We start from the raw sequence: 27,823 nt of genomic DNA, 5'->3' as shown, positions 1-27,823 counted from the left end.
ATAAAGGAGTGATTTGCATGTCTCCGCCCATGATGCCGTATGGGAGAATAAAAACTCTCACTTTTGGTATTTAGGCAGTGCTATGTGTATGGCATGAGATAAGTAAATACTTTCTGTTTTCAGAAGGCTTCACTTTGCAAGATCTTATCCTGAGTCCATTCGTATTGAGGTTAGAAGTTTGTTCATGTCCATATACTGACAGTCATTCTGGGATCTCTAAAACTATTGACTTAGCCAGATGTTTCTTTTTTTGGCCTAAACTTTCTAAGGATTGTGTGTCCTTTGTAAAGTCATGTGAGGTCTGTACAAAAATAAAGACTTTTATTATTGTCCTTTGGGTCTGTTGCGACCACTTCCTGTTCCTGAGCATCATTTTTAATCAATCTCCATGGACTTACCTATATCCTCTGTATTTAACACTATATTTGTGGTAGTAGACAAACTTTCTAAAGTGGCTTAATTCTTTCCGGTAAAGGCACTTCCTTTTGTTACTGCTGACATTTTCATCAAAGAGATTTTCAGTTTTCATGGCATACCTAGGGAAATAATTTCTGACCAAGGAACTCAGTTTACCTTTAAATTCTGGAAATCTCTATGTCATGGATTAAATATTAAATTGTCTTTGTCAACTGCTTTTCATCCCCGGACTAATGGTCAGACGGAGATAACCAATCGGATTTTGGAACAATTTTTAAGATGTTTTTCTATGCATTTACAAGATAATTGGAGCACAATTTTAACTTTAGCAGAATTTTCTTACAACAATTCTATTAATTCTACCACAAAGCAAAGTCCTTTTTTTTCTCTAGTTTCTGGTTTTCTAGTTGCTGATAGACTTTCCTTTCTAAATTCTTATTTTAAGATGCTTCAGAAGACCCTTCAAATAGCCCAACTTAGGCTCAAGATATTTTCTGATAGAAGACAAATTTTTCTGTGGGCGATTCAACACAGTACATCAATATGACTATTTCCTCTAAAAAAATGTGCCTAAATGTTTAACGGTCAATTTCAAGGGAACCTGCTTTTAACATCCTTGCCCCTTGTTTACGCAAATCCCATCCTGAGAAACCTGGACTAATGCACGCCTGGAGAGAGCACATTTAGAGGGCGATGTAATGTGCATCCCTGTCCCAGAGACAAGGTGCAATCTACCTACTGTTGGCACTGCTTTTAAGACCCCTAATGCACTAAAATAATGGACTGGAGGGGAACTGTGTTGGTTGTTAGAAAGTGTTATTTTGTTCTAAAGACTGTTACTGTCTGGGGAGATGCTATGGGGTTAAATGACCCTCTTGAAGGCATAAAGCTTAAACTGTTCTTGACAGTTATCCTGGATCAGTGTTGCTTGCTCAAGCTGCTAGTGTTCATTCTTTTGATGAACTGCTGATGTTGCTGACTGTGCCAATAAGCTAGTGCAGCTGGAGGAACCAGCAGGTACCTCAACATATTCTCTTTTCCTCATCTGATGTCCTTGTGCAGTGTGATAATTGAATTTCCAGGTCTGAGTGCTCATCTCTTGATAAGCATTCACTACTTTCTGAAGTAGCATTTAAATCTCTGTCTGGGAGTAAATATGTTCCCTTTCAGTCTCTCTTGTAAATTGATTTATTAGTGTAGCAGGGCAGATCAACAGAGCAAATATGAATATTTCAGTTATCCATACTCAGAATACTGGTATATTCAACAGCCAGACATTACAATGTATGTTTCAGGATTGTAAAGAAAGGCTAGAATATCTTTGTGATTAGATTTCCTTATGCAGCTCCAAAGCCATTCCTTTCAGCTGCATCTGGATAAACTAAATTATCCAAACAAAACATATGCTTCTATTGCCTTTTTTGACATATGCCATGACTTTTATAGGCTTTGCAAATACATTGGTCTAACACAATGCTAAAAAAATCCAGTCCTTCTTATTGTAACACAGAAGTAAGCCAACAATAGTAGGTCATAGAAATACTATTTGGTTGCCTCAGTCAGTGTTAGTGGTTTATGACATAGCATTGTGTAAATAATTTGTATGTTTTTATAAAGAACTAGTCCCAATATAGTACAGTAATAGGATATTCCAAAGAGAAATATTAATATTTCTCATGTATACTGCATCATTTTTTGGTATCTTGTTTATCACTTTTAGAACTCTTCTCAATGATGCTATGAACTGTTTTGTAAACTTAAATGATTTTATGGCAAAGGGGCAGCAAACAACACAAGCTACACCACTGGAAGAGTGTGTTGGCTAAACTGTAAAGTACACCAAACCAAACAGTTTCACCAATCTCTTACAGGGAATTTAATTAATATTAATAAAAAATGAAAAAGTGAATGCCAACCAGTTCAGCGATATCTTACTTATCATTACCATTCTGAGCTGTTTTTTATTGAATCTAAATATGTTGTAGGATACATTGAGAATATGGGTGACATTTTATGATTGAAGTACCTAAATCTCTATTCCCACATTTAATTGTTGGTTTCAGCATTAATTCACTGTTTTATTGAGGTGCTTTAGGTAAATGAATGTTATACCTCAAGTACAAAGATTGCCACCATCATAGATCTTAAAGAATTTCTCCTAAACTGCAAGTTATTCTTTCTGTTAATTTCTCTTTATCCCTGCTTGGCTCAGACATTCTAGATTAGTGCTTTTTAAACATTCTCAGCATATACTAGAGTTTTGCATGTCTTCAAGAAAAAAGAGAGAATTTTGGAAACCTGGTTCCTTTCATGGCTCAGCTGAATGTACAAGTAAAACTAATCAGGGGCGGACTAGGTCAACAGGTCACTTTACTTTGTTACTTTGTTGACCATCCCTGATTTGTATTGCTCATATTAGCTAAGATACTATATGTATGTGGACTGGATTTTATCAAAATACTGATGTCTTACACAGCAGTCCATGCAGCTCATAAGCAGGCATGAGGCTTTAGTAGGAGCATGAAGGGCCTCATCTTGCCACAGAGCTTTTTTTAGACAGCCCTGGTTTGAATGTGATGTCTGTCCCAAATCAAGACCTCACATTCAAACCAGGGCTGTCATTTAAAAACCTTACATCTTGAGGGATGCACCTAATCCAGGATTCGGTCCAGGATTAGGCCTTTTTCAGCAGGATTCGGCCGAATCCTTCTGCCTGGCCGAACAGAATCTGAATCCTCATTTACATATGCAAATTGCGTGACTTTTTGTATTAAAACAAGGAAGTAAAATTAGGGTTTGGCTTCAGTTCGATATTCGGCCAAAATCTTTCACGAAAGATTCGGGGGTTCGGCCAAATTCAAAATAGTGGATTCGGTGCATCCCTAGATAAAACTGTTACAAAACCTGCTACGATATCTGCTTCTGGATGGCAGCAGATCAAAAAACTAAAAGGATGTGAAGGATCATCCACTATACTAGATACCTTACGTAAACGTCTCTTGTTAAAAATCTTTTGAATTGAAGGTAAAACTCTCCAATAATTACACTTGCAGCCTCTTGCAGTCACTAGCACTACAGTTGCCATACCACACCTTGATAGAATTTGTCACTACACTCTCAATAACTCCTCTGTAAAAGGGCACAAGTACAGATCAAGGGAGATTTACCTTCCTCAACTTACTTAAAAAGAAAAGCCGTTGTTGTGCTTTACCAACCAAAGCAGAGGAATTTAGGCTCCATGTGAGTTCATTAGAAATTTCCAGTTTCCATCTAGCTAGTGTCATCTCTCTGACTGTCATGAACCTGTCTCTCTCTGTAGAGCAGCTTACAACCTTTGGCATTAGAAGTGTTGCAGGAGTACATTTGTAGTGCCAAACACCCAGCAAAGCTTGATGGGAATGCTGAAAATTGTAGTTCTGCAGTAGCTGGAATGCCAAAGGATGCATGTCATTACTGCAGATGGTCCTTGATGGCGGCTGTCTTTTTGATTCTTATTTGCTTTTAATTTTTTACCTGTTTTTTTGCCCTCTGTAAATGTTGCAAGCTTTCTATCAATGTTTGGTGTTACCCGTTCTCTCAAACTATAGATGGTGCAATCTCTTTTTCTATGTCTCGATGGCGATCTTTCTCTCTTTCCCCCTCCTTCGAATGCATGAAGCGAGAGTAACCATGGAAACTCAGCAAGAGCTGAGAACTGCATCCCTGAGCTTCTAGGATAAAGGAAGGGAGGGAGAGAGAGAGACACGGATTCACACACTCACATAGAGAGCGAGAGAGAGACATGATGCCCAAAAAGAGCAAGAGATAGGAAATAGAGGAAGGGGAGAAATAGGGAATTTAAATAAAAAAAATGACAAAAAGGGAAACAAAGAACAGATAGCAGGGGGAAGAGAACAGAAATTATCTGGCAGTAGATGAGGGACAAGTGGTGAGCAGGTGCAGGAGACGCAGTGAATCTGCATTATATTTAGGAAGCTCCTCACACTACAGGCTGCTAAAGGCTTGAGCAAAATTAAGAAACTGCACAGACCCTCAACCCCGCATGGCTCTGCCTGGGGTCCTAGTGCCAGGACCCCAGGATGAAGTCACGCCGCAGGGTAGGGAAGCTGCTGGCGCAGTGTGACCCTTCATCTCGAGAGTATGAGGAAATGGTTGTGGAAAAACGGCGGTTCCTTCCAGACCCCAGACGTCTGTTGGATAAGACCTGTAAGGTCACTTCTTTTTTCTTTCCAGCTCCCCCACCACCGAAGAGAGCGCCAAGCACCACACTTACCCTGAGATCCAAGTCCATGACAGCTGAGCTTGAAGAACTGGGTGAGTTTACTACAAATAAGATAAGGGGCGTGACAAGGCTGGATGTTAAACCCTGAATAAGGGGATATTTTCTATATACATTCTGTGTACAAGTGAGTATTACCAGATGCTCACATTATAGAATCTACAGGTAATTTTCGGCTTAACAGAGGGTCAGTATTAGAGACCTGCTGCTTAGAACTGAATAGTTTGTGGTAAGGCAGTGTAATAATGACTCGATTTTGACCAAACCTTTACGCTAGGATAGTGTTACAGCATATGTGTAGGCATTGCAAATGTACAGAAAAAGGTTTCAATGACTGAAGCTGTTGAATGGTGCATTATCATGCAGACCATGCCTGGGTATAAAAAGGGGGAGCCATAATTCTGTGGTCTAGGAGCATGCGTCTCCAACCACACTTGATTTAACATGCCTGGAAGGGAGTGGGAAGTATTAAGGCACTTTATGGTTGATGAGGGTAGAACAGAATAGTTGTTTGCGACTAGAATGAAAGAATTGGAAGGTGATTGTGGCCAATTTTATTTGTAAGGCAACATTAATCAAATATAAATATTGTTATAGAGCAATGTAAATAAAGTTTAAGGACAAATTTGGCATGACATTAGGAATAGGTACAATTTTGCTTTTATGTGAGTGTGATCCCTGGAAATGTGTGGTAGACAGAACAGCCTTCAAAGAAAAAAAAGTGTGGTCAGAATCATACAGTGTGAAATCCTAAGAAAGAAATCCTTTTGATTGTCAATATATTTAGTATTTATCAAGATGAATGTAATAGAAAATGTGGATGTTGGAAAAAAAATGGGTTAATAAGCAGAAAAAAACATACAAAGGCTTTTAAGGCCACCAGCTTTATCTTAATTAAAACAACTGTGTGTAATTTCTACTTTTGCATGAAGTGGAAATGTATATATATTTCTGTCATTTTCAATTTTCTACAAAATATTTTTGGTCAGAATCTTAGGCACCCAAAGCTGGGGAAAGATTATATATTGCACACTTGAATTGAAACTGGTCTAAAACATATTGGCGAGGAGGTTAAAAATAGGCAAAGTGGAATAATGACACAATTATTGAGTTTTAGCCCAGAAAGTTTGGTTTCATAGTTAGAGGTACCTACTGCCCTTGCATGTTTTCTAGATTATTACAGTCCCCTTACTTTAGCCATATGTACTGACATATAAAATATAATTTTGTTTGTATTATTTTAAGTGGGAAATGGAAACGGTCAATGTAAGGTGTTTTAAGTAGCTATACAGAGCAGCATACCTAAGTAGCTATATAGATAAAAATATACAAACATACATTCCTAGGCGGAGGGTGGTTTGTGTGTTTGGGGAGGCTAACAAAAAAAATCAAGGATTACTTCTAAAATTGTTTTTACGTTGTTTTAAATATCCCAATGCACATAAAAATGCATAACCAACATGGTACATATTTCCCACAAAAGAAAGGGCAGGATACAACATCAGCTTTAAATACAATATCAAGAACATATTAGGGTAAATAAAGTGCCAGTTTAACAGATTACTAGCCAGAACACATAGCTTGTACATGGCAGGGTAAATGCGGTGAATATTTAATTTGTATCGTACACCAAGAACTCATGATAGGGTAAATTCAATGTTAATTTAATAAAATCAAACATAGAACACTTGTCAAGGTAATTGCAGTGCCCGTCTGTGAATTATACACCTAGATCACATGGTAAGATTATTACACAACCCCATAGATAATCTACTGGAAACCTGTTGCCAAAGTTAAAAAAAAATCAAGAAAACAAAATAACTTTGCCTTAAATGTTACTTTCTGCTAATTATATCAGACTACTGTTGTTTCTAAAAAAAACAGTTTCCTTCGGGTGACTTAGCCTCCCCAAGCCTTCATTAAATCCGACCATGCATACATTCATACGATTCAAGAAGGCTCACTTATGATAAGCAGCATCAGAAAGGGTCTGGTGGTAGTGTCTGCTTTTTTGCCTCACTATATGTCACTTAAAAGAGAAGTCCTTTTTATAATTAGTTTTTGAATGAAAGATTTGTATTTTAAAATATTCTTCTATTTTGCCTCTCATCTAAGAGTTTGATTATATATTTATTATTATAATACTTTATTTTTATTCAGACCCTTTATTTATATCAGATGACATTTCAAAAAGATGAATAATACAAAAACCACAATTAAAAAAAGTCGAGTTAGAGTACAACAATCTATATCATACTAAAAGTAGCCATCTCACATCATTTACATCCAGTATACTCTATATTAAATGCACACAGATTATAAAAACAAAAAAACAGTGGTGTATTGCCAAACTAGTCCCATGAAACAGAGATCAAATGTAGTTATAATGAGTGTGTGTGCATTTTCTGGTGATAATCATGAGTTGTTCTTTTGAATAGTTTAGTTTGAATCAAGATACGAAATTGGCAGCACTCCCAGTTGTGGTATAAAACCGCCTTTATTCTTTTACATACATCATGGCAACAACAGCAACGTTTCGGACCTACAATGGTCCTTTTTCAAGCTGACAAAAATATAAATGATTATTTCCACAGCTTCCTTATATAGCAGCAAGAATAATGCCCTCTAGTGGTCATAACATATCATTTCAAATACATGTGTCAGGGTTACATCAAGATTTTTTGCATTAGCTACTCAGATATGTATAAATGTATAAAGCTGGAGCTCACTTAGCTTTGTAGCCTATAAACTCCACTTGCTGATTTAGTTTGAATGGCAGTACTTCCAAAGGGTCCTGTCACTGTTTTTTTTATTAGAAAATATTAGTATTTAGGATGCCCCATGCACCAAAACGCTAAAGCTATACATATTATGGTTTTACACTTTGTCATTTTAAGTTTATGATTTTACGTAACATATTAGCGGCCATGTGGCCCAGATTGTATGGAAAATTGTAAACTTGGAAAACCCAATAAAAAATGATTGTTTAAAAAATTAAACATATTAATTGGGATTTGTTTCTCTTGTTCCACACTTGCAGAAAGACTTGATGAAATCTTGGTGGCTTCTGATCCCTCCTTGTGCCCAGAAATTGCTGAAGCTGATTCTAGAGCTGCTACTGTGAAACAAAGACCAACAAGCAGGCGCATCACCCCAGCTGAGATCAGTGTAAGAGATGAGCATTTATACAATTCTCAGCTGGGATCAATGACATTAAAAACGATTTTTTTGTGTTTTTTAATAAGGATGGTTAACAATGTGTTTATCTAGCTAGATTATGATATGCTTAAAACGATTATCTGCAATTTTCTATGATAAGTAGAATCTTACAACACTGAATGATATTAAAATTCACTTTTGATCTTTTAGATTTTAAGTTCTACAGTCTAGGGAGCTCCTTATCTTGTATCTTTTATACTCAGCTTTTATACATTAAACTTATCTTATTACACATTATACTTATCTTTTATACATTAATCTTTAATTGAAATGTACTTTGTATTCATTTTGTATTTATTGTAATGACCCCTATCTAGTTCTATTAATTTATTGTTCTGCACAGTGTTGCATTATAAGTAGTACGATATAAATAAAAATATATACACATTTTTATGTACAAATGAAGGAACTTTGTAGAATATTTGCACAACATTTTTTATTTCTTGAATCTAAGGCCTCCTAAAAAATGAATTGTTGAAATTATATTTAGTCAGAGTTTAAAAAGCAATAATAATCCTGTGATGTTACTACAGTAGGTGTTTCTGGGTAAAACATAGTTAAATCACTTTTTTGAATTATATGCAAAGAGAAGACCTTATTGTTGTCTTTTACTCACTTCTACAGTCACTGCTGGAGAGACAGGGGATTCCTCAACATGCAGTATCCCAGTTCCCCATTGAGAAACATCATTTTCCTCTTCATCATGGAATGTCTCGGACAAAATCTGTGGGTAAGAAACACAACATTATAACCTTTATTTAAAATAAGCTGCAAACAAGCAAGGAATCTGTTGCATCTCAATAAGCAGTAAAATATAAGGGACTTTTAAAAACCACAGTCTGGTGATTGCTATCTGAATGGTGATGGCTCAGTATTCAGATCTCCATCTTTAAGTTAATTTATATAGTTTGAGTAGCTTTTGAGTCCCAATGGGTTGGAATGTTATTATTATTATTTACTGCTTATACTACCAAAAGCTTTCCTTATTGTTAACATTGTTTAGTGCAAAGGGATTTGTGAACAGAATCTCTTATTAGAATGGTTATTCCTGCTACATGTACTTTGCAATTATAAGGTAGTAGATCATTGTGGTTGTTTAATTTTAATCTTGTGTTTCTTACCTTAGGTGAGGATGAGAAGTTATCAGATTATTACTTTGATGGCCGTTTTCCACGTAGCACATCCATGCAGGATTCATTAAGGGAAGGTCCTGGAATCCCACCACCACCACAAAAAGCTGCTCCCCCTCCTCCAACTCCATATTATTTTGACACTGGACCACCCCCAACTTTTTCCCCACCTCCTCCTCCAGGCAGAGGTTATGATACAGTGCATTCCAGCTTTAAACCAGGGTTTGAAGCCAGGTTTCATGGGCTCCAACATGGAATGGGTTCTGCTGAGCTTTTAAGCATGGATCGTGGTCTGCCTCCTCCTGATCGACAAAAGAGAGCTCGCTCCATGATAATCCTTCAGGATACATCTCATCTTCCAGTGGAACCCACAAGTATTTCACGAGCAGGTCCATCTCCTATTCCTCCAGAGAAACTGAAAAGAAGAAGTCGAGCTGTAGAAAATACTTATGCCAACGTGGGTATTTTTACACCAATGAAGCCACAGAGAAAGAAGAGCCCCCTTGTAAAACAGCTTCAAGTGGAAGATGCCCAGGAAAGAGCAGCATTAGCCATGGTAGGAAGCTTTTCTCGTGATCCTTCACCATCACAACGCAGTCCAAGGCAGAGCATGATGGAGCTTGGAACAGCTCACCACGATCCACTTAGTAGCCCTTTTGCAACAGCACTTGCAGGAGTGATGAAGGAACGCGAAAGAAGGCTGGATGAAAAGCGTAAATCCACAGTCTTCCTCTCAGTTGGAGCACTAGAAGGCACTTCTCCATGTCAAGATCTCCCATCCCTGCAGCCTTCACGATCTGTTGATGAGCGATTATTAGGGAGTCGTGACGTTCTCCTTCCATCACCTGGATCCTCATTAAAATCATTAATGTATAGCAGTTCTCGTTCCACTTTCATCCACCCACTAACTGGCAAGCCTCTTGATCCAAACTCACCCCTTGCTCTTGCGCTGGCCGCAAGGGAGAGAGCACTGTCTGCTCAGGCACCTTCTCCACCTCCTCCGAGGACACCTACCCCAGTAAGGAGCCCCGAATCAGACAGAGCTCCTCCACTCTTCCTGGAAATACAAACCAAAGAGGGGGAGATGGGAATGGAGTTGGAAGGGTCAGCATCCCCAATTTACAGTCCATCAGGGGCACAAATTAAAGGTCAGTGGGTAACACCTCTACGCAGAGGTGGAGAAGGTCAACCAGATAAGAGTCCAGAGAGACCAGAAAGCAAGATGGAAGAGCGAAAACCTATGATTCTAAGCATTGTAGACACATCTCAACAGAAAACTGCGGGTCTCATCATGGTGCATGCTACAAGCAATGGGACAGAAGAAAAAGAACAAGAGCCACCAACTACCATTGAGAAGCAAGAAGTTGTACAACCCCCAGATATTGAGGAGAAAGCCCCTTCCAGCTCTTCATCTGACAAGACACTTAACCAGGGAAGCTCAGAAGAAGATGTTGAACCCTTTGGAGGCAACTTGCCACCTGCCATGCTCTCCTCAAGTGATGAGGAGACAAGAGAAGAGCTGGCCAAAATTGGACTGGTGCCTCCTCCTCATGCATTTGCCAATGGAGTCCTGGTCACCAAACTTGGCACCCCCATCAGCCAACTGACTCGACCTGGTACTTTGGCTTTGCCATCTGCCAAGCAAGCCAGCAGTACACCACCCTCAGGGAAGCCCTCGGATTCACCACTTCCCCACCCGGAGTCAGCTACAGATTCAGGTGTGGAAGAAGTGGACACCAGGAGCTCGAGTGACCACCACCTGGAGACCACGAGCACCATCTCTACTGTATCTAGTATGTCCACTCTTTCCTCTGAAAGTGGGGAGCCCACTGACACCTACACCTCGTATGCTGACGGTCAAACTTTTATACTCGAGAAGCCACCAGTGCCTCCAAAGCCCAAACTCAAGTCTCAACTGATGAAGGGCACAGTGACCTTCAGGGACCCCCTGCTCAAGCAGTCCTCGGACAGTGAGCTCATCGCCCAGCAGCAACTTGCAGCGGGCCGTCCACGCTACCTCTTTCAGAGAAGATCTAAGCTATGGGGAGACCCAGTGGAGAGCCGACCACTTTCTCATGGGGGCCCTGTGGAAATAGAAAAGCCGTCAGTTATTGGAGAAATCAGTTCCCGACTCCAGCTGCTGAACAAGGACACACGATCACTGGGGGAGGAGCCATCAATTCCGGGAATGGACCCGGTTAAGAAGTCTCCCGTAGTGGCAGCTCGGTAAGAGAAAAATAGTTAAGAGAGGTCATGTTGTAAGGTAGTGCTAGAATCAATACAATTAGTGAAAAATAATGGACATAATGTATAGAGGGTCTCATTTAATAATACATGTGTCAAGTACAAATATGGATGCTAATCTCCATGCTTTTAACCAACAATGCATCCAACTTGTGCATAATTTCCCAATGTTGATGTTTATTAGCATTTTCATTATTAATTTGAGTATTTCTGGTGTGGATGCAACTGATTTATTTTCAGGGTAATTCATTATGTGCAACACACAGGAGAGCCCTGGAACTCATTTCCTCAAGGCAAGTGTAAATTCCAGGGCTCCTTTACATCCATGTAGCTGGTGCTCTACACTATGCACCTTATGCAGCACAATCACTTTAGTGCAAATATAGACGAAACTGTGTAGGTGCAAGTACGTGTGAACGTTTTTTTAAGGTATGCAATATTGTGCTTTACACTGCAAATTTACATGAACCCTATGGTGGAGAGCTAAAATGAACATAGATAGATAGATAGATAGATAGATAGATAGATAGATAGATGATAGAAGATAGATAGATAGATCATTTTCTTCAGGACAAATAAGACATGTATTAAAAATAAATATTTTAGAAATACAATAATGTGCATCTCTGCCTTTCATACAATCACCTTATATGGGGAATTGCATACTATACTTTACTATATCATATATTCTTACTGCGATGTCCCTCGTCTTTCACTGTTACTACACTACCAGTTCTTTCACTTCTGTCTTCCTTAAAAAGTTGACCTTTTTGATTAAAAACACTGCTTGACAGTTTGTTTTTTTAACCAGACAATTTTTTGTTTGTTTTCAAATCACCTCTTCTTCGGGCGACTAATCTCCCCGCAATGCCTTCCCGCCGCTATAATCAAAATCGCTGGCGGGAAGGCATTGTAGGGAAATTAGTCACCTGAAGAAGCGACTACTCTCCCTGAATCTCCACGTGTGTCTCTGCCCTAAAAAAGTTTCCTTTTAAAACTTTTAAAAATTGTAATAAGGATTTCCTGGCTGTTAGGTGATGCTCTGCAGTCAGAATCAGTTCAGCAACTCCCTGTATGGGGTCAATGACTACAACTGCTAGGTAGAGGCTGTGCCTTAAATGTTATCCCCAAAAAGGATCAACTACCTATGTAAATTAAACTTATCTCGCTGAATTGTTCTGAAATTGTCGCAACCTCACAATTAAAATAGAATTCTAATTTTGACAACGAATCAGAGAATTTGCAGAGCTGTGGCAAAAACTATTAAACGTGGGCTAAAGTGCCACTCTATCATGTGTACTTTGTTTTCTACCAATAGAATGGTTTTCTGTTCCTTGGTATAGTATACAGGAATGGGAAAGCTCCAAATTACGGGAAGGCTAGCTCCCAATCCAAGCAAATAATACTAATTTTTAAAAGTTATTTTCTCTGTAATAATAAAACAGTACATTGTACTTGACGGTCACTAATCTGCATGAATCCATATTGTTGGCAAAACAATCCTATTGAGATGCAAATTGCAGAAAGATGCCTTATCCAAAAAAACACAGCTCCCAATCATTCTGCATAACAGATCCTATACCTGTATTAATCCCTCAGCATAATTGCTATTGACAAATCCATATTATTGGCTTGCTCTTAGTAGACCGCTAAGGCGGTTACGCTAGGCTGTAACTCAAGTCTGGATATTGCTCATGGAGTGTTATTTTTGTGTCTGCATTTTGTTTTTTGTCGATTTTTTAAATACCGGTAGGATAGATCAACAGTGATCCAAATCCTATTCTCAGGAGAGAGAAAAATGAGAGGTGTTTAGTAACACTCCGTGAAGAGATGAGGGCATCGCTCAGTATTCACAGTATGATTCCTGAAGATTTTGCAACTTTGTTTGGCAGAACTCAACTTCCTTTAAAGCATAAAAATAAGCAAATACCGGTCAGCTGATTGACTAACCCAGTGGTCCCCAACCAGTAGCTCGCGAGCAACATGTTGCTCTCCAACCCCTTGGATGTTGCTCCCAGTGGCCTCAAAGCAGGAGCTTATTTTTGAATTGAAGGCTTGGAGGCAAATTTTGGTTGCATAAAAACCAGGTGTACAGCCAAACAGAGCCTCATGTAGGCTACCAGTTCACATAGGGGCTACCAAACAGCCAATCACAGCCCTTATTTGACATCCCCATGGACTTTCTCATGCTTGTGTTGCTCTCGAACTCTTTTTACATTTAAATGTGGCTCACGAGTAAAAAAGGTTGGGGACCCCTGGACTAACCCATATCATGAGGTTTCATTGACTAACCTTGTATACACACTTGAGTTCTCTCATCATACCTGCTTTGTTTAATTGTGTAAAAGTGGAGAGATTTAAACAAAGTAGCTTTATGGTGCCTCCAGGTAATTTATAGGTAGTTCACAGGCTATTAAAGGCAATGATCATTTCCCTGGCCCAAGGGATTAGAAAATTGTGCTAGAAGACTTATAAACAGATGGCTGAGTTCAGCCATCTACTGTATGAAGCATAAGACAAAAATGAAAATTATTTTCTCTGCACTAACTCTGAAAGCCGTAGCATCAGTTTATTTAGAAAGCCTCACTACTATACATACTGACTATTTTAGCCTTATATACAATATGGATCAGGGTTATGGTTTCTTAGCTTTTTGGAAATAGACCTTTATATGTCATTTAGAACCTGCATTTCAAGCTGCAGAGTACAGACAGTGATGCATCTAGATTGTATTGGGCTCTACAGCAAAATAATTTAAGTCTTTCCTAATTTATGGGAATACGACATTTTTACAAATTGAAACTGTTTATCAGTTGGTTTCTTCTCTGGGCTCCCTTTAACTCCTGGCACCCTCAGCATCTGAATACAGAAGCTGATGCACTTGTTTATTTTGTAAATTGGAAGTTGTCTTAAGCACTAATGCAGTGGTTCCTAAAAATGTTGCTTGATCCAATGTTAGTGATAGGGAAAAACAGTCCAATAACCACTGCACTTTTGTAGTGTATATCTTTATATTTCTTTTCAGTCTCTATAACCAGGTCTGTATCTCCTATATAGGCACCCAAGGGTGCCCAGGGAGGCAACTTTAGGTTTTAACTCTTCCCAGCTGGCACTGTTCAGCATTTAGAATTACAAATGCCAATTTGTAAGCAAGTGAGTAGCTTCAGTATGGAAACACTGTAGGTTAGGGCGATCCTGGCCCCTCCGCTGCCTGAGGCTGCCCCCCCTCCCCCGGAAATTTGCGCTTAAAGTACCAGGAGCAGCATTTTTGCTGCCCCTGGTATCTAGTGGGGCGCTGCCGCCTGAGACGACAGCCTCAACTCGCCTCATTGGCGAAGCACCCCTAGGTTAGACTGAAAACAGTATTTATTCTACATTCACATTTGGGGGTGACTGTGTAACCAGCCAGTATTTGAGGTGGGTAAATGATTCCCCCAAGTGCCTCCTACAAGTGGGTATAATTGCAGATATGAGCTAATGATATAATAACTAATGAAGGTAAAATCATTTCTAAGCAAATACAAAATAGCTGAGTATGCAGTCACAACAAGATAGAATTATTGCACATGCATTGTTTTAATTGTTGCCACAAAGGCCTAGATCATTTCCAATTCACGTGACTAGGAAGCATTCCAGAGTATTAAAATCACAAAGATAGCAGCACCAAAAATAAAACCACCTCTATTCCAGCAATGTTTTGGACCTGCCAGGTCCTTTTTCAAGCTGACAAAGATTTTAAAAGCTTAAAAAGCACCTTGCAGGTCCAAAACTTTGCTGGAATTGTCATATGTAAGAATAAAGGCGGTTTTATTTTTGGAATAATGGGAATGCAGCTATTTTTGTGATCTTGAGATGCAAGGTATGTGAAGGTGAACATATTAATTTGCGTGCACACCTTTGGGAAAAGTTTGCAACATGTGCTGCAAGACTGTTGCAACAGCATTGCAGGTTTTGCCAGCAAACCAATTGTCGACAGCTAGCAGTTAAGTTGCTTAGAATTATGTTTTCTTTTATCAGTGGCTTGAGTCTAAGAATTCGTGGTAACTAATTTAAACTAACAATATAATGTAAGAAATGCTTGAGAAGGAAACACTGACAAGTGTCTGTACTGCCACTGCCCAGTGACTTGTGTTTAAAGTAATATAAGCTTCATCTCACTGTAATAACTTTCTAAAGATATTTTTTAATTATCAATTAAAAATTCTGTACCATTTATGAAATAATCAAGTTACTCTTTAATATCTCACTCTCAGTAACCTGTCACTATCAATGTTGTCTTCATGCAGAGGTCTACGTCAGATTTTGATTAACAGATAGGTCTAATATGTCTTTTAGGGGGGCTTCCTTTTCTAGCAGATGTTTTAGATCTCACTCAAATTACAACTCCAGTGCAAACAAAAGCTAACAAAGTAATGGACTCTGACACACCTTGTATGCAGCAAAACAGGATTTGCTTGCAGAGTCGGTTATTTTAAAAGAGTGATCTCTAATACATCTTTTAGCAACCCCCCAAAGTATGTATTAGACCTGTCAGTCAAAAACTGACCATCTACTGCATGGTACAGTGAAGAATATCATGGTTATCGTATAAACGGTACCGAATATTTAATTATTCTATTATATTTATGTTGATTATGTTTGTAAAGTTTTTTTGATTTCAGTGAGATAAAGCTTATATTAAATTGTATACTTTAATGATAGATACCCTCTAAGGAGCTTATTTTTGCTGATATGTGGCCATTGTTGGGAGTTTCCTTAAATGAAAAGGATCTAGGGGTCTTTGTAGCTAACACGTTGTCTAATTCTGGGCAGTGTCATTCTGTGGCTACTAAAGCAAATAAAGTTCTGTCTTGCATAAAAAAGGGCATTAACTCAAGGGATGAAAACATAATTATGCCTCTTTATAGGTCACTGGTGAGGCCTCATCTGGAGTATGCAGTGCAGTTTTGGACTCCAGTCCTTAAGAGGGATATAAATGAGCTGGAGAGAGTGCAGAGACGTGCAACTAAATTGGTTAGAGGGACGGAAGACTTAAATTATGAGGGTAGACTGTCAAGGTTGGGGTTGTTTTCTCTGGAAAAAAGGCGCTTGCGTGGGGACATGATTACACTTTACAAGTACATTAGAGGACATTATAGACAAATAGCAGGGGACCTTTTTACCCATAAAGTGGATCACCGTACCAGAGGCCACCCCTTTAGACTAGAAGAAAAGAACTTTCATTTGAAGCAACGTAGAGGGTTCTTCACAGTCAGGACAGTGAGGTTGTGGAATGCACTGCCGGGTGATGTTGTGATGGCTGATTCAGTTAATGCCTTTAAGAATGGCTTGGATGATTTTTTGGACAGACATAATATTAAAGGCTATTGTGATACTAAACTCTATAGTTAATATAGGTATGGGTATATAGAATTTTAATTAAAATGTGGGAGGGGTGTGTGTATGGATGCTGGGTTTTCATTTGGAGGGGTTGAACTCGATGGACTTTGTCTTTTTTCAACCCAATTTAACTATGTAACTAACTAACTAACTATGTAATTATAATTAATTAATCATTAATCCATTATAATTAATAATTCAAAAGTATTTTTTTTTCTGAGTTTTTGTTAAACATTCCAAATGCTAAAAAATGCACCTAAAAGCTGCCAGTTGCTGATTGCTGAGGTTTTTTTCCAGCACAAAACCTCATGTGATAAGTAAACTCACACATTTGGTCCCCTAGTCTTAAATCTATTGTAATCTATTAAATCTACTGACTATATATACATTATCCTACTGACTGGATAGAATAGAATCTAATAGGTAGACTATGATTCTTTATCCTTAATACCACCAGGTGCCTAAAGATCTTTAGTAAATACTAGGGCCGGAACTAGGGGTAGGCAGAAGAGGCACAATGAGGGGGGCACGGGGCAGGTACCTGCAGAAGGGTCTTCTGCCTACCCCAGGTCCGGGTTTGTGTGCTACCTGGTTCGGCCGCTCTTGGCCCTTTTCTTCCCCTCGGGGCATAACATCACTGCGCATGTGCACAGATAGGAACAAGGGCACCCAGTCTGCTTTGCCGCCCCTGGTAAAGACTATCCAATAGTTAAGATAAAAAAATGCCAGTGAATAATATCAACTATATCCCCTAATGTGCTTGTGTAAAACTTTCATCCACTGGATAGGAAATAGAGCAGCAGTTACTATGGGGCCACACTATTGTAGATATATGAGAATTATTACTCATTTGCCCATACTGAACGCACAACATTTGACTTGCACTGTTGAGTACACATTTGTGTGGATGATTGCTATGTATAAACTATTTGCAGAACACATTTTTGTTTATTCATACCCATCTGATGTTTCGGTAGTTTGACTTTTTTACTAGTCTACTCAATCTAAGGAGTCTGTCATTATTTATTTGGTCTGGATACTGTAATGTTAACATCTCTTTTTCCCATCCCATCTTTCACTCATTCTTTTCCTTTTTCTGACATTCTATATTTACTTTCTGTCTTCACTCATCTTTCACCATCCCTTCAAAATCACCCATTATTGCCCAACCTTGCTTTACTGAAAATCTTGATATTGCATTGCTTATTGTTCCATCACTGTCTCTCCCCTATATCTGGCAAATATCCTTTCTTTGTTTCTTTCTCTCTCTCTTGCTCTCTCTCCCTCTGTCTCCCTCCTCTCTTCTTCTTTCCATACATGTTGACCTGTCTCAGACACTGAGATGTTTGGAGCTGAGCAAACTGCGTAAGTTTTAAGTCCTAAAATTGGGGTTGGGAGGGGGTGTAGAGTCAGCAAACACTAACAAATATGTTTTTTCCCCCTACTCCTGTATCTGCAAGGTTATTAATTATTATTAGATACATTTTTTTAGCAGCTAAACATTTCTTCTGAAGACACTATGGGGCAAATTCACTAAGATGCGAAGTTGCGCCAGGCGCAACTTCGCTGCACTTCGCCAGGCGTAGTTTCGCCAGGGCTCCGAAAATTCACTAAAATCCGAAGTTGCGCACAGAGGTAGTGTAAGGTTGCGGAGTTGCGCTAGCGTTGATTCGCTATATAAAGCGAAGTTACGCTAGCGAAGGCTAATTTGCATACGGCGCGAAATTCACATTTCAATGGAGGAACACGTATCTGCACTACAAATGCCTAGAAAACCTTCAAATCAGCACATAAAAATTTTATTTTGCTCTACACATGTGCCCACTGTCTAGGTAAGTTGCCATGAGTCAGGAAATGTAGGGGGGAGGAAGGGGAGCCCCAAAAAAATTTCGATCTTTTTCAGCCTATCAGCCATCATGTAGAAAACACGCCAGCGTTTTTTGGGACATAGAAAAAAAATTTTCTTTTTTTTAAACAATCCCTATCTACTCTATTGCGCTTCGCCAGGTCTGAGGTGGCGAAGGAAGTCTAGCGTAAAAGGTAGCGTTCATAGTTCTATGACTAAGGGATCATTTCCCGAAACGCGTCAGGACATACAGCAGTAATAAATCTTCTCCAGAAGTGCCGTCTATTTGTTCCTCAACTTATTGTAGCGTTCAGTACACTGCGCAAGTTAGTGAATTTGCGTAGTTTCGTTGCTGGCGTAAGGTTGCAAAGCTAGCGAAACTACGCCAGCGTTCGTTAGTGAATTTGCACAGTAGCGAAAATGCCAAGCGCTAGCGAATTAACGCTAGCGTTCGGCGCTTCGCGGCTTAGTGAATTTGCCCCTATGTATCATTTACTAATATGAGGCATACCTGCAGCTGGCTGCACAAAGCTTACCACTGGTTGCTATAGGTTATTTCCTAGGCACTAATTTGCCCACAGTTAGTAAATGAGTCACATTCTGTATCCTTAGCTTTTTACTTGCATACATGACAACATATAGGATATGCATTTAAATGTAAGGTAGCCATAATAGAAGCAATCATAATATTTGTTTCTATTTGTGTAGCAATATTTATCTCACACAGCACATATTTACTTTTTGGCACATTAAGTTAAGTCATGAAATACATTTAGATAGAAGCATAGTTGCTAAGTTTCACCAGTGCAGTTGCCAGAAGTAACCATTCAGCAATTTGCTAGAACAGTCTACTACAAGAACATTGAGACTGAGTAATGAACTGTGAGGGCATGGAGACTGCTTAGGGGTTGGAACAGAGGTCTGTTAAAAATTTGGGAAGAAGCTTTGAGAGGACATAGAGATCAGCGAGGAAATGAAGAGAGCCACACAAAGGGGCACATTTATTAAAGGGTGAATTGTGTTTTTTTGGCTAAAATCTGCCAAAATAATAAATTCTCAACAAAATCTATTTACTAAAAGGCAAAGAAGACAATATGCTAGCAAAAACCTCATCAAACTTTTGCGCCATTTGACGGGTGAATTTTCACTTAGGCAAACAATCTAATTCCCCTTATTTCAGTCTCCATGACCTCCCTCCATTCTTCTCCAATTATTTCAGCTCTTAATTCACCCACTCAAAGTCTGTCGGTTTTCTTTCAAGTGTAATGACATAAAGCTGTTGGAAGTAAAGTTTTACAGGCTACAGATAGTATATATTTTCATGTTGCAGTTCTTCAGTACTTGCCCCCACTCACTTTTTCTGTTTTCTTCCCTCTCCTATTTTGTTTTTTCTACTTCTACTTTTTATTACTTTTGTCTAATTTGCTTTTAACTTGACTCCTCCTTCCCAACTTCTAGGTTTCCTTTTTTATGACCTATAGTAATTAGAATGCCTCAGCTCCACATTATTTCTCAGCATCCTTCCTGTATGTTCATTTCTTTACTTTGCATTTTTCCTTAATATATCTTACTCTATGCACACATTTATTTTCCTTCCCTGTATGCACTTTTCCATCTATTTCTGACTCTGCTCTAGCCACCGTCCTTCAATATTCTATATATTTCTTTCCTCCCTTCTCCTTATATTTTCTCTTTCCCACACAGCTTGTTCAGCAGTCTTGGAGAGCTGCACACTATTTCCCAGCGCAGCTATGGAACATCCTACACCGTACGCCCCGGGAGCAGACACCCACTGACTCGCCGGTCCCCTAGCCCTGTACCATCTTCCTCTGAGAGAGTGGAGCCATTAGGAGGTGCACGATCTTACACACTTACGCCTCCCACCATCCTGAAGTCCTCCAGCCTTTCAATTCCTCACGAACCTAAGGAGGTGCGCTTTGTAGTGAGAAGTGTAAGTGCCCGAAGTCGATCTCCTTCTCCATCTTCTGGGCATCCCCTGCATCCTGCTCGTCCATTTATGCAGAAGCCCCTCTCACTATGGAATAAGTATGATGTGGGTGACTGGCTGGAGAGTCTAAACCTGGCTGAGCATCGCCTCAAGTTCCAGGACAATGAAATTGAAGGCTCTCATCTACCTGCTTTGACTAAGGAGGATTTTGTAGAATTGGGGGTTACCCGTGTGGGCCATCGTATGAACATCGAGCGTGCCCTTCGTCAGCTGAGCACCAGCTGACCCGGCCAGGAGCTGCGATCCCAACCCCCGGGAGAGCAACTCTGCACCGCTTCAGGGGGAGGAATGACTTTGCATACACAAAGTGACAGGCACTGCCCTGAACACATAGAACAAATACAAAGGGAAACAGACAGCGCTGTACCAATACATACAATTCAACAGTGCCCAAAACATACGGAGCAAAGCTCTTATGTTCCACACATCCAAAGTCCAACACACTGCCCTGAAACTGCACACAGGAGGACAGCACACTGCACTGAGCTCATACCCAGGGGAACACACTGCAGTTCACACACTGTCACAATAACATGCGCAAGTGTAATCACACTTGGCCTTTCACAGGCCGACACACTTACGTTGACACACACTGATACCCAGACTATAACACGCACATTATCTGAGTAAAATGTATTTTAAAAGTACCCACCAACTTACAGTATCCCAACAGACACAGGCATTAATAACACACGTATATGTAGAGCGACAAGTTTACATTTATTGTAGCTCAAAACACACATTCCTCTCCTTGTGCGATGCAATGGGGCCAAGTCATTGATCCCCCAACTTTATTTCGCTCTCTGTGCCATGGAGTGCAGGAGGGGTCAGTCACGGGGTCCCAGGGCCAGGCCACTGTGTGTGTAAATTCCAATTTTTTTTTTAAGCTGAGCAACAAAGGGATCGCAGTCAGACACAGAATGGGGCAACTCCATTCTAAGAGCTGACTCATGGAGAGAAATCCATGGATTGGGCTGGAAGAATCTGTAGGTTTCAGCCACCTCCACTGTGGGACGCTTTTTATGCATCTTTTTAATTAGCTATATATTTGAAGAGAAAATGACTTTACCTATATATATATATATATATATATATATATATATATATATATATATATATATATATATATCCATATATCCATATATATATATATATCCATATATATATCTATATCTAAATATATATATATATATCTATATACACACAATACCCTCTCACTGGACTTTTTATATACAGCAGATTTGGGGATGTTTAGAGGTTTTTGCGTGTCCTGCGCTGCCTCATTTTGGGATTTGAGTTTTTCTTTGGACTTTTTGGTTATGTTTATTTTTGATTTGTTCAAGTTTTTTTAATCAAGGTTCTGAGCGTTATTTGAATAAACCCCTCACCATGCCACCAGCATTATTTGCAATGAGACATGCATATTTATTTATTTTATTTATTTCTTTTTGTCAACATCTCACATAGGGTAATCATTAACTTGGAGTACTCATTATCATTTTATATTTACGTGCACATTGGGGCTCATTAAAATCACCCATCCGTGTAGCCAAATGAAAAATTTGTATTTTAGTTGTGAATTCTATGATCTGGGATAACTCTTTGTTATGTTTGATTGATTTCATCTTTCATTTATTCCAATATTCCATGAGGGTTTTCTTCTGACACTGAGGTAGGGTTTTCCCGTTGTTTAAATCCCTTTCGCTGGACATTTTAGTTAAATATTATGGGGGGAAAGAACATTTGGATAAGTTGTTTATATTTAATTTGGAGGTAATGTTGACTTATTCCAGGGTTTTGTCTATTCAGGTCTTCAGAATTAGCAATTATTTCCTCACTACATTGCTTTTCATGGTTGAGCCGGAGAAAGAATAGACCCCTCTCCTTTGAACAATGTACAGCACCCTGACAAATGACACCCAGAATTCCTCTCACATTGCAGTTATGTCCCAAGATATTGCATGGCATGCAGTAGACTGTTGATATCTAGGCAACAATCTCATGCACTGTCTTGCATATTGTCATCTGCTTGTGGATATTTACTGGAGATGAGGGAGGATCAAGGAGCCGGCTGGGTCCTCTCATGTACTATGTCCCTGTGCTCCTTAGGATACATTACCGGGGGTGACCGACCTGGATCCGGTGTGCCTTATTGCCATGATAATCACTTCAGGTCCCTAGTGGGGAGAAGCAATCTGATGATATCCCATTTCCTGCAGTGCCTTATCGCCATTGTGGAGCTTAGACAAGACCCTCTGACTGTGCTACATGCGCTGCTCTTTTAGAGCAGGAGAATATACAGCCCCCAAGATGGAGCGATCGCTGCTGCTTCTCTGACTGGAATAGCCCATACCCCAAGACCCAATTGAACCTCAAATACAGGGCTATAATCCAGCTCCCTGCTTGCCAGAGGGATTTCACTGAGCCAGGTTACAAGGCAACACAATACAGCATGGAGAGTGGATACAAAAGAATAAAACTGCCACCTTGTTTATTGTGTGAAGGTTAACACAGCAACAGAAATGTGTGTGTATGAACATTTATCAAGTGTATTTTTGAAGCACTGAATGAGCAATATTACACAATTAATGGCTGAGCAGTGTGGGATTATTAGGGTAACAGTGTGAATCTGAAAAGATTTTTCCGATGTTTCAGGCATTGATACTGTCTCCTTTCTGCCTGGTTAGAGTAGAAATCTTCTATCCTGTCCTGCCATGTGCTGTAAACTCAATACAGAGGCTCAGACATCTTACAACCAAGAAACATGGCTTTGTCTTTGTGATTTATGATATCACAATATAACTGCATTGTAAAATATACTATTGTAACAGACCGAGACCCTGCATCATTAAACAGATCTAGTTATGTGCAAAAACAGTCTTTACCTGAAACAGGATATACAGAATCTACTGCGAAGGCAACAGCCATTGATATAACCCATATTGTATGCAACCTCCTCCTCTTCATGCATACTGGGGTTAATAACTAGATATATAGAAATATATATATAATATAAATATATAGTGCGGTTGGAGACAGTTATCTCAAAGAGCCTTGTATAAATTGGCACAGAGATTACTGTACTTGCCATAATAGCTTTCAGGGTTTGGGTAATATATATAAAGCAGGACAGAAAGTAAAAGGGAGAGATTTTGGAAAAGGTGCATGAAAACCAAACGATAAAAAGTTAAAAAAAATAATTTGAAAAAAAAACCATATAAAACATGTAAAACTTCCACAAAGAAAGGTGATAAAATGTCTGGTAATAAAGATGTAAACGAAACAAATATTAATATAGGGGAATATGTGCCAAAAATAGGTATGAACATGCTATAAACGTTATATGTTTCTGTCTTCTATACGCAGCTTCTCCATTGACATGACTGCTGATATAATTCAAAATATATATAATAATTCAAAATCTATTTATAGCCACATTTTAATCTTGAATTCTCCACACGAACTCTTTATGAATATCCCCCCCCCCCATTGCCCTATCATGCCCAAAATTCATTCCCATTATTCTGTAAATTTGTAGCAGAAAATTACTCTCTTCTTTTTCCGGCTTTTCCAAAGCTTGAAGGGGGGGCTGGGTGTTAAGGACTGATTGGGTTGGGGGGGGGGTCTGGGATTCCGCCATGGGGTAATATCATCTGGTGCTAATTAGAGGGGGTGTAGTTTTGCCTGCCCCTCTCATATCTTAATGTTTTTAAGGCTTTCATATGGAGTGTGTGTTCCTACAGAGCATGGCACAGCTAGTAGGGCAGATATTGGGTGTGTTGAACATACAGAGAGCAGGGCTAGAGATGGAGGAAATGGGAATATATATATATATTATGGTAAGTTCAGCCACAGGATATAAGATTTACCGAGTTTTTATTCCTTTTGCTTCTTACTTATGTGTAGATTCCTTGGAAGGGGAACGTGGGTCTCACATTGTGATTTGGGACTATATGACCAAAGAATATATACTAGGGTATTGCTGCTAGTGTCATCACAGGACGTGACGGGAAGTAGCATGAAACTGTGTTAAACCCTTTTGTGGTGCTCAGTCATTACTAATAAATTCTACAGTTTTCTATGCCACACGTCTTTTCCTGTAAGTTTAAGCTTAGGGACTCAATCTTACTAAACCAGCTTCATAATGCTGCTGTGATTATTATGAAGTGATTGCCGAATAAGGGTGCTTTTCTGATCATGGTTAAATAGCAAAGAGCACAATTAATGACATCATTGAAAACTATTAAACTTTGCTCATCTCGGCAACAACTAACACCTACATGAAAAAATACAGACCAAAGCGTTTGTGATACTTTACCAGTTACTGTTAAGTACGTTTTTTTTCCACCAAAACCTTTCTGCAGGTATGAGATCTATTATCTCCTTATTACAATGTCACAGAGGAATACCTGTAGCTTTGATTTATGACTGGTTTGCTTTTCTCTCTAGTAATAAGTACTAGTAATAAGTACTTTGTAAGAATCCATATTGGTGGCAATATAATCCTATTGAATATTTTAATGTTTAAATATTACTTTGAAGCCTTATGGCATGATACCCCAAATTATTGAAAAGTCCTTTATGTGGAAACCCCCAGTTCCCAAGTATTCCAGATAATAAACCCCATACCTGTATAACGGCTAACAGTGACTGTTAAAATAGAAAGCAACTTATAAAGCATACAGTACATGTATGAAACTGTGAATTTATATCCTGTTCTAGGATGAAATTGACAGGAGATAACGTCACCCAATGCAAATTTTTCAAATTCAAACAAAACCTTTAGAATATCTAATCCTTGTAGTAGTACCCTCCTTCTTGTTTAAACTTACAATGCAGAAACCCTAGTAACAATAACAACTAGTACTATAGCCACTTAAAAAGTGGTCACTGTCCCATATATGTGATACTAATTGACTGTAAAGGATTTCTAATTAGCCTGCAGCCCAAACACCATACAAGGTCCTTAAAACAATGCTCCAAAATGACCCGATGCCAAATTCATATCAATAGCAAGTCCTAGTGATTGCTGTAGTTAGCTGTGTTGTGATGATCAGTACTTGACAACATTGCACTTATTTGCCCACTTGTTTGATTTGCAAGATAGGGTTATGCAGAAGCATGGGAATAGTTTGCCCAGTCCAGTTTGAGGACAGTGCATTCTATAAACTTGGGTGCATTTGTACATATTCTGAACCACCCATTAATCTGTGATAAATTAGAAGCAACATTTGGGTATTTGCTTCAATTATTCTAACTGCACTGGACCAGTAAAAGCTAAGGGTCAAGAAGCTACTATTGCCCATGTTCCTGCATAAGCTGCAGTGTACTTTCATGTAATTATAATTCCACATAAAATACAATTTTATTTTTATGAAACCTTAATGTAATCCCCCCCAATGTACTGATAAAAAGTTCTATACTATTAAAATAATACTCATATTTGTAGGTTATGGATATTGACATACAGACACACCTAAGAAATCTGACCCATTTACCATCCATCATATAAAGTAAACTTATAAATGATTGTATTTACGCAGCCAACACTCCCAGCTATAAGAAAGACATAGAGAATCTTTTCCCCGTGGTGTTTACCATTAAGTTTAGAACAGGTAACGGAGTAGCCCCAGTGTCGGTTTCGGAAGATCCATTTTCTGTACTATAGTATTTGTTTTAGGCTCTTCGGTGTATGAGCTTGACAGTTCTGAGTTAATAACTTCTTCCCTAAATAAATCACGGACTGTAATCAAATGGCAAATTTTGGGGGGTACTTTTTATAAAAGTGCCTTCTCCTAATGTTGCTCTATTTTCAGAAAAACATCACAAGTGCTGGATTTCTTGCTGAGTAATTGTCTGTGTAATGTGCAGGGCTTTCAAATGGATGGGTTTCATCTGGGTGGAATTATGATAGAAGGGTGAACCATATAGGTATTGTCAATAGAATATTTAGTAGAGAGTGCCTTTTATGAATGCACATGTTAAAAATCTCAAAATACAAGTTATTTAGGGCAGTGGTTGCTAATGTTTTGTTTGTGTGATGAGAGGCATTGAGAAGGGGTTGTGAGGATGTTCCATTAGGGCAGTGAGGTGGACTTGGGCATTTTCAGCGTAAGGTTGTTGAAGTTAGCATAGTCAAGCAAGCTTTGTCTGGATTACAATGTAACTGTTGTATCTGGACGTTCTTTGGTGCTTGAAAGGGAAATATGATGTGCAATGTTCTCTGTGCTTTAAGGGATGGCAAATGTAGAATGTTCTGTGAGCTGGAAATGTGTGGCATATAAAGATGTCATCTGGGGGTATAAGTTTGCCATACTACCCCTATGAATGTGGGAAAGGACTGAATATATGTGTGTGGAAATGTCCCCTGCAATTACTAATGGGTACAGTCAATGGACGATAAGATGATGTTGATCCTGGGGATTGCAGAAAGTGCTCTAGACATAATTGTGGTAATTTTAAGGGCGGGGTATCTGGGTTACCTCTCTTACCCCTGCATCAGGTGTTAATTAGTGTGCTGGATGACATAATAAATTTATAAGAAATTCTAACTTTGTCAGAGTTTTATTCTTGAAAATGTCAAAAATCTAAATCGCTGAAGATCTGGATCTAAAATGTGAGCTGCACCATGATAAAGGAAGTGAAATGCTGGCAGTATATAGTGCATAATGTACCCCCTATTGTAAAATATAAGGATAGTATAAGTCACCAACGAGTTCCATGACCATATAAAAGCAGAAGGCCGAAGGCCAAGTTCTTTTATACGGGACATAGAACTCCGAGGTGACTTCTAATATCCTCATATTTTGCAACAGGGGCTACTTTATTTATTATAATACACAAATTTTAGTGAATCATGTGACAAAAATGACATCACTAGTCACCATTTATAAGGATATCATGTACAAGATATTTATGGCTTTTGTGTGTTATATTGTGTATTATAGGGATATGAAAATCATTAATATGGAGTATACAAAATGATGGCACCAAACAAAGATGGGTGTTGGGTTTGGCTAAAGCAATCAGAGTTTAAAGCAATACATAAAAAGGAATTGATTGTAGCAAAACTCTTACATCATTAAAAAGTTTTCTTCAACTGCAAGATAAACATTCTAAGCACAAGAGCTCTCTGCACCAGCAATGCAACCCCATAGACCCAGTTGTAGTGCAGAAGACCCCAGGGTATAGGAGGGCCTGGACTGCAGGTTCTGCTTCCTCCATAGCCACTTTACTACAGCTTTAAAATTTGAAAGCGAATGTGGGGGGGGGGGTTGAGCATACATATTGCCATGCGCCTG

General features: G+C 39.0%; 1 protein-coding gene across 6 annotated transcripts in view; it reads left to right on the top strand.

Annotated features, from left to right (window-relative positions):
• The window catches only part of LOC108713014 (SH3 and multiple ankyrin repeat domains protein 3), a 188,728-nt gene extending 161,658 nt beyond the window's left edge, over positions 1-27,070 (top strand). For 3 of the 6 annotated variants that reach the window (XM_041588398.1, XM_018255650.2, XM_041588399.1), the window contains 5 exons: positions 4,651-4,731; positions 7,737-7,864; positions 8,540-8,645; positions 9,042-11,271; positions 20,219-27,070. In XM_041588398.1, the coding sequence (XP_041444332.1) occupies positions 4,651-4,731; positions 7,737-7,864; positions 8,540-8,645; positions 9,042-11,271; positions 20,219-20,747 (3,074 nt within the window). In that variant the 3' untranslated portion in view covers positions 20,748-27,070. Of the gene's footprint in view, positions 1-4,650; positions 4,732-7,736; positions 7,865-8,539; positions 8,646-9,041; positions 11,272-18,002; positions 18,034-19,972 lie in introns of all 6 variants that reach the window. The other 3 variants (XM_041588401.1, XM_041588402.1, XM_041588400.1) reach the window with 3 other exon arrangements.
• Positions 27,071-27,823: the final 753 nt, after the last annotated feature.

This window comes from Xenopus laevis, chromosome 3S (genome assembly GCF_017654675.1).
Source record: "Xenopus laevis strain J_2021 chromosome 3S, Xenopus_laevis_v10.1, whole genome shotgun sequence".
NCBI classification, from domain to species: domain Eukaryota; kingdom Metazoa; phylum Chordata; class Amphibia; order Anura; family Pipidae; genus Xenopus; species Xenopus laevis.
The sequence above is the reverse complement of the archived record's forward strand: the minus strand, read 5'-3'. Positions and strand labels throughout refer to the sequence as shown.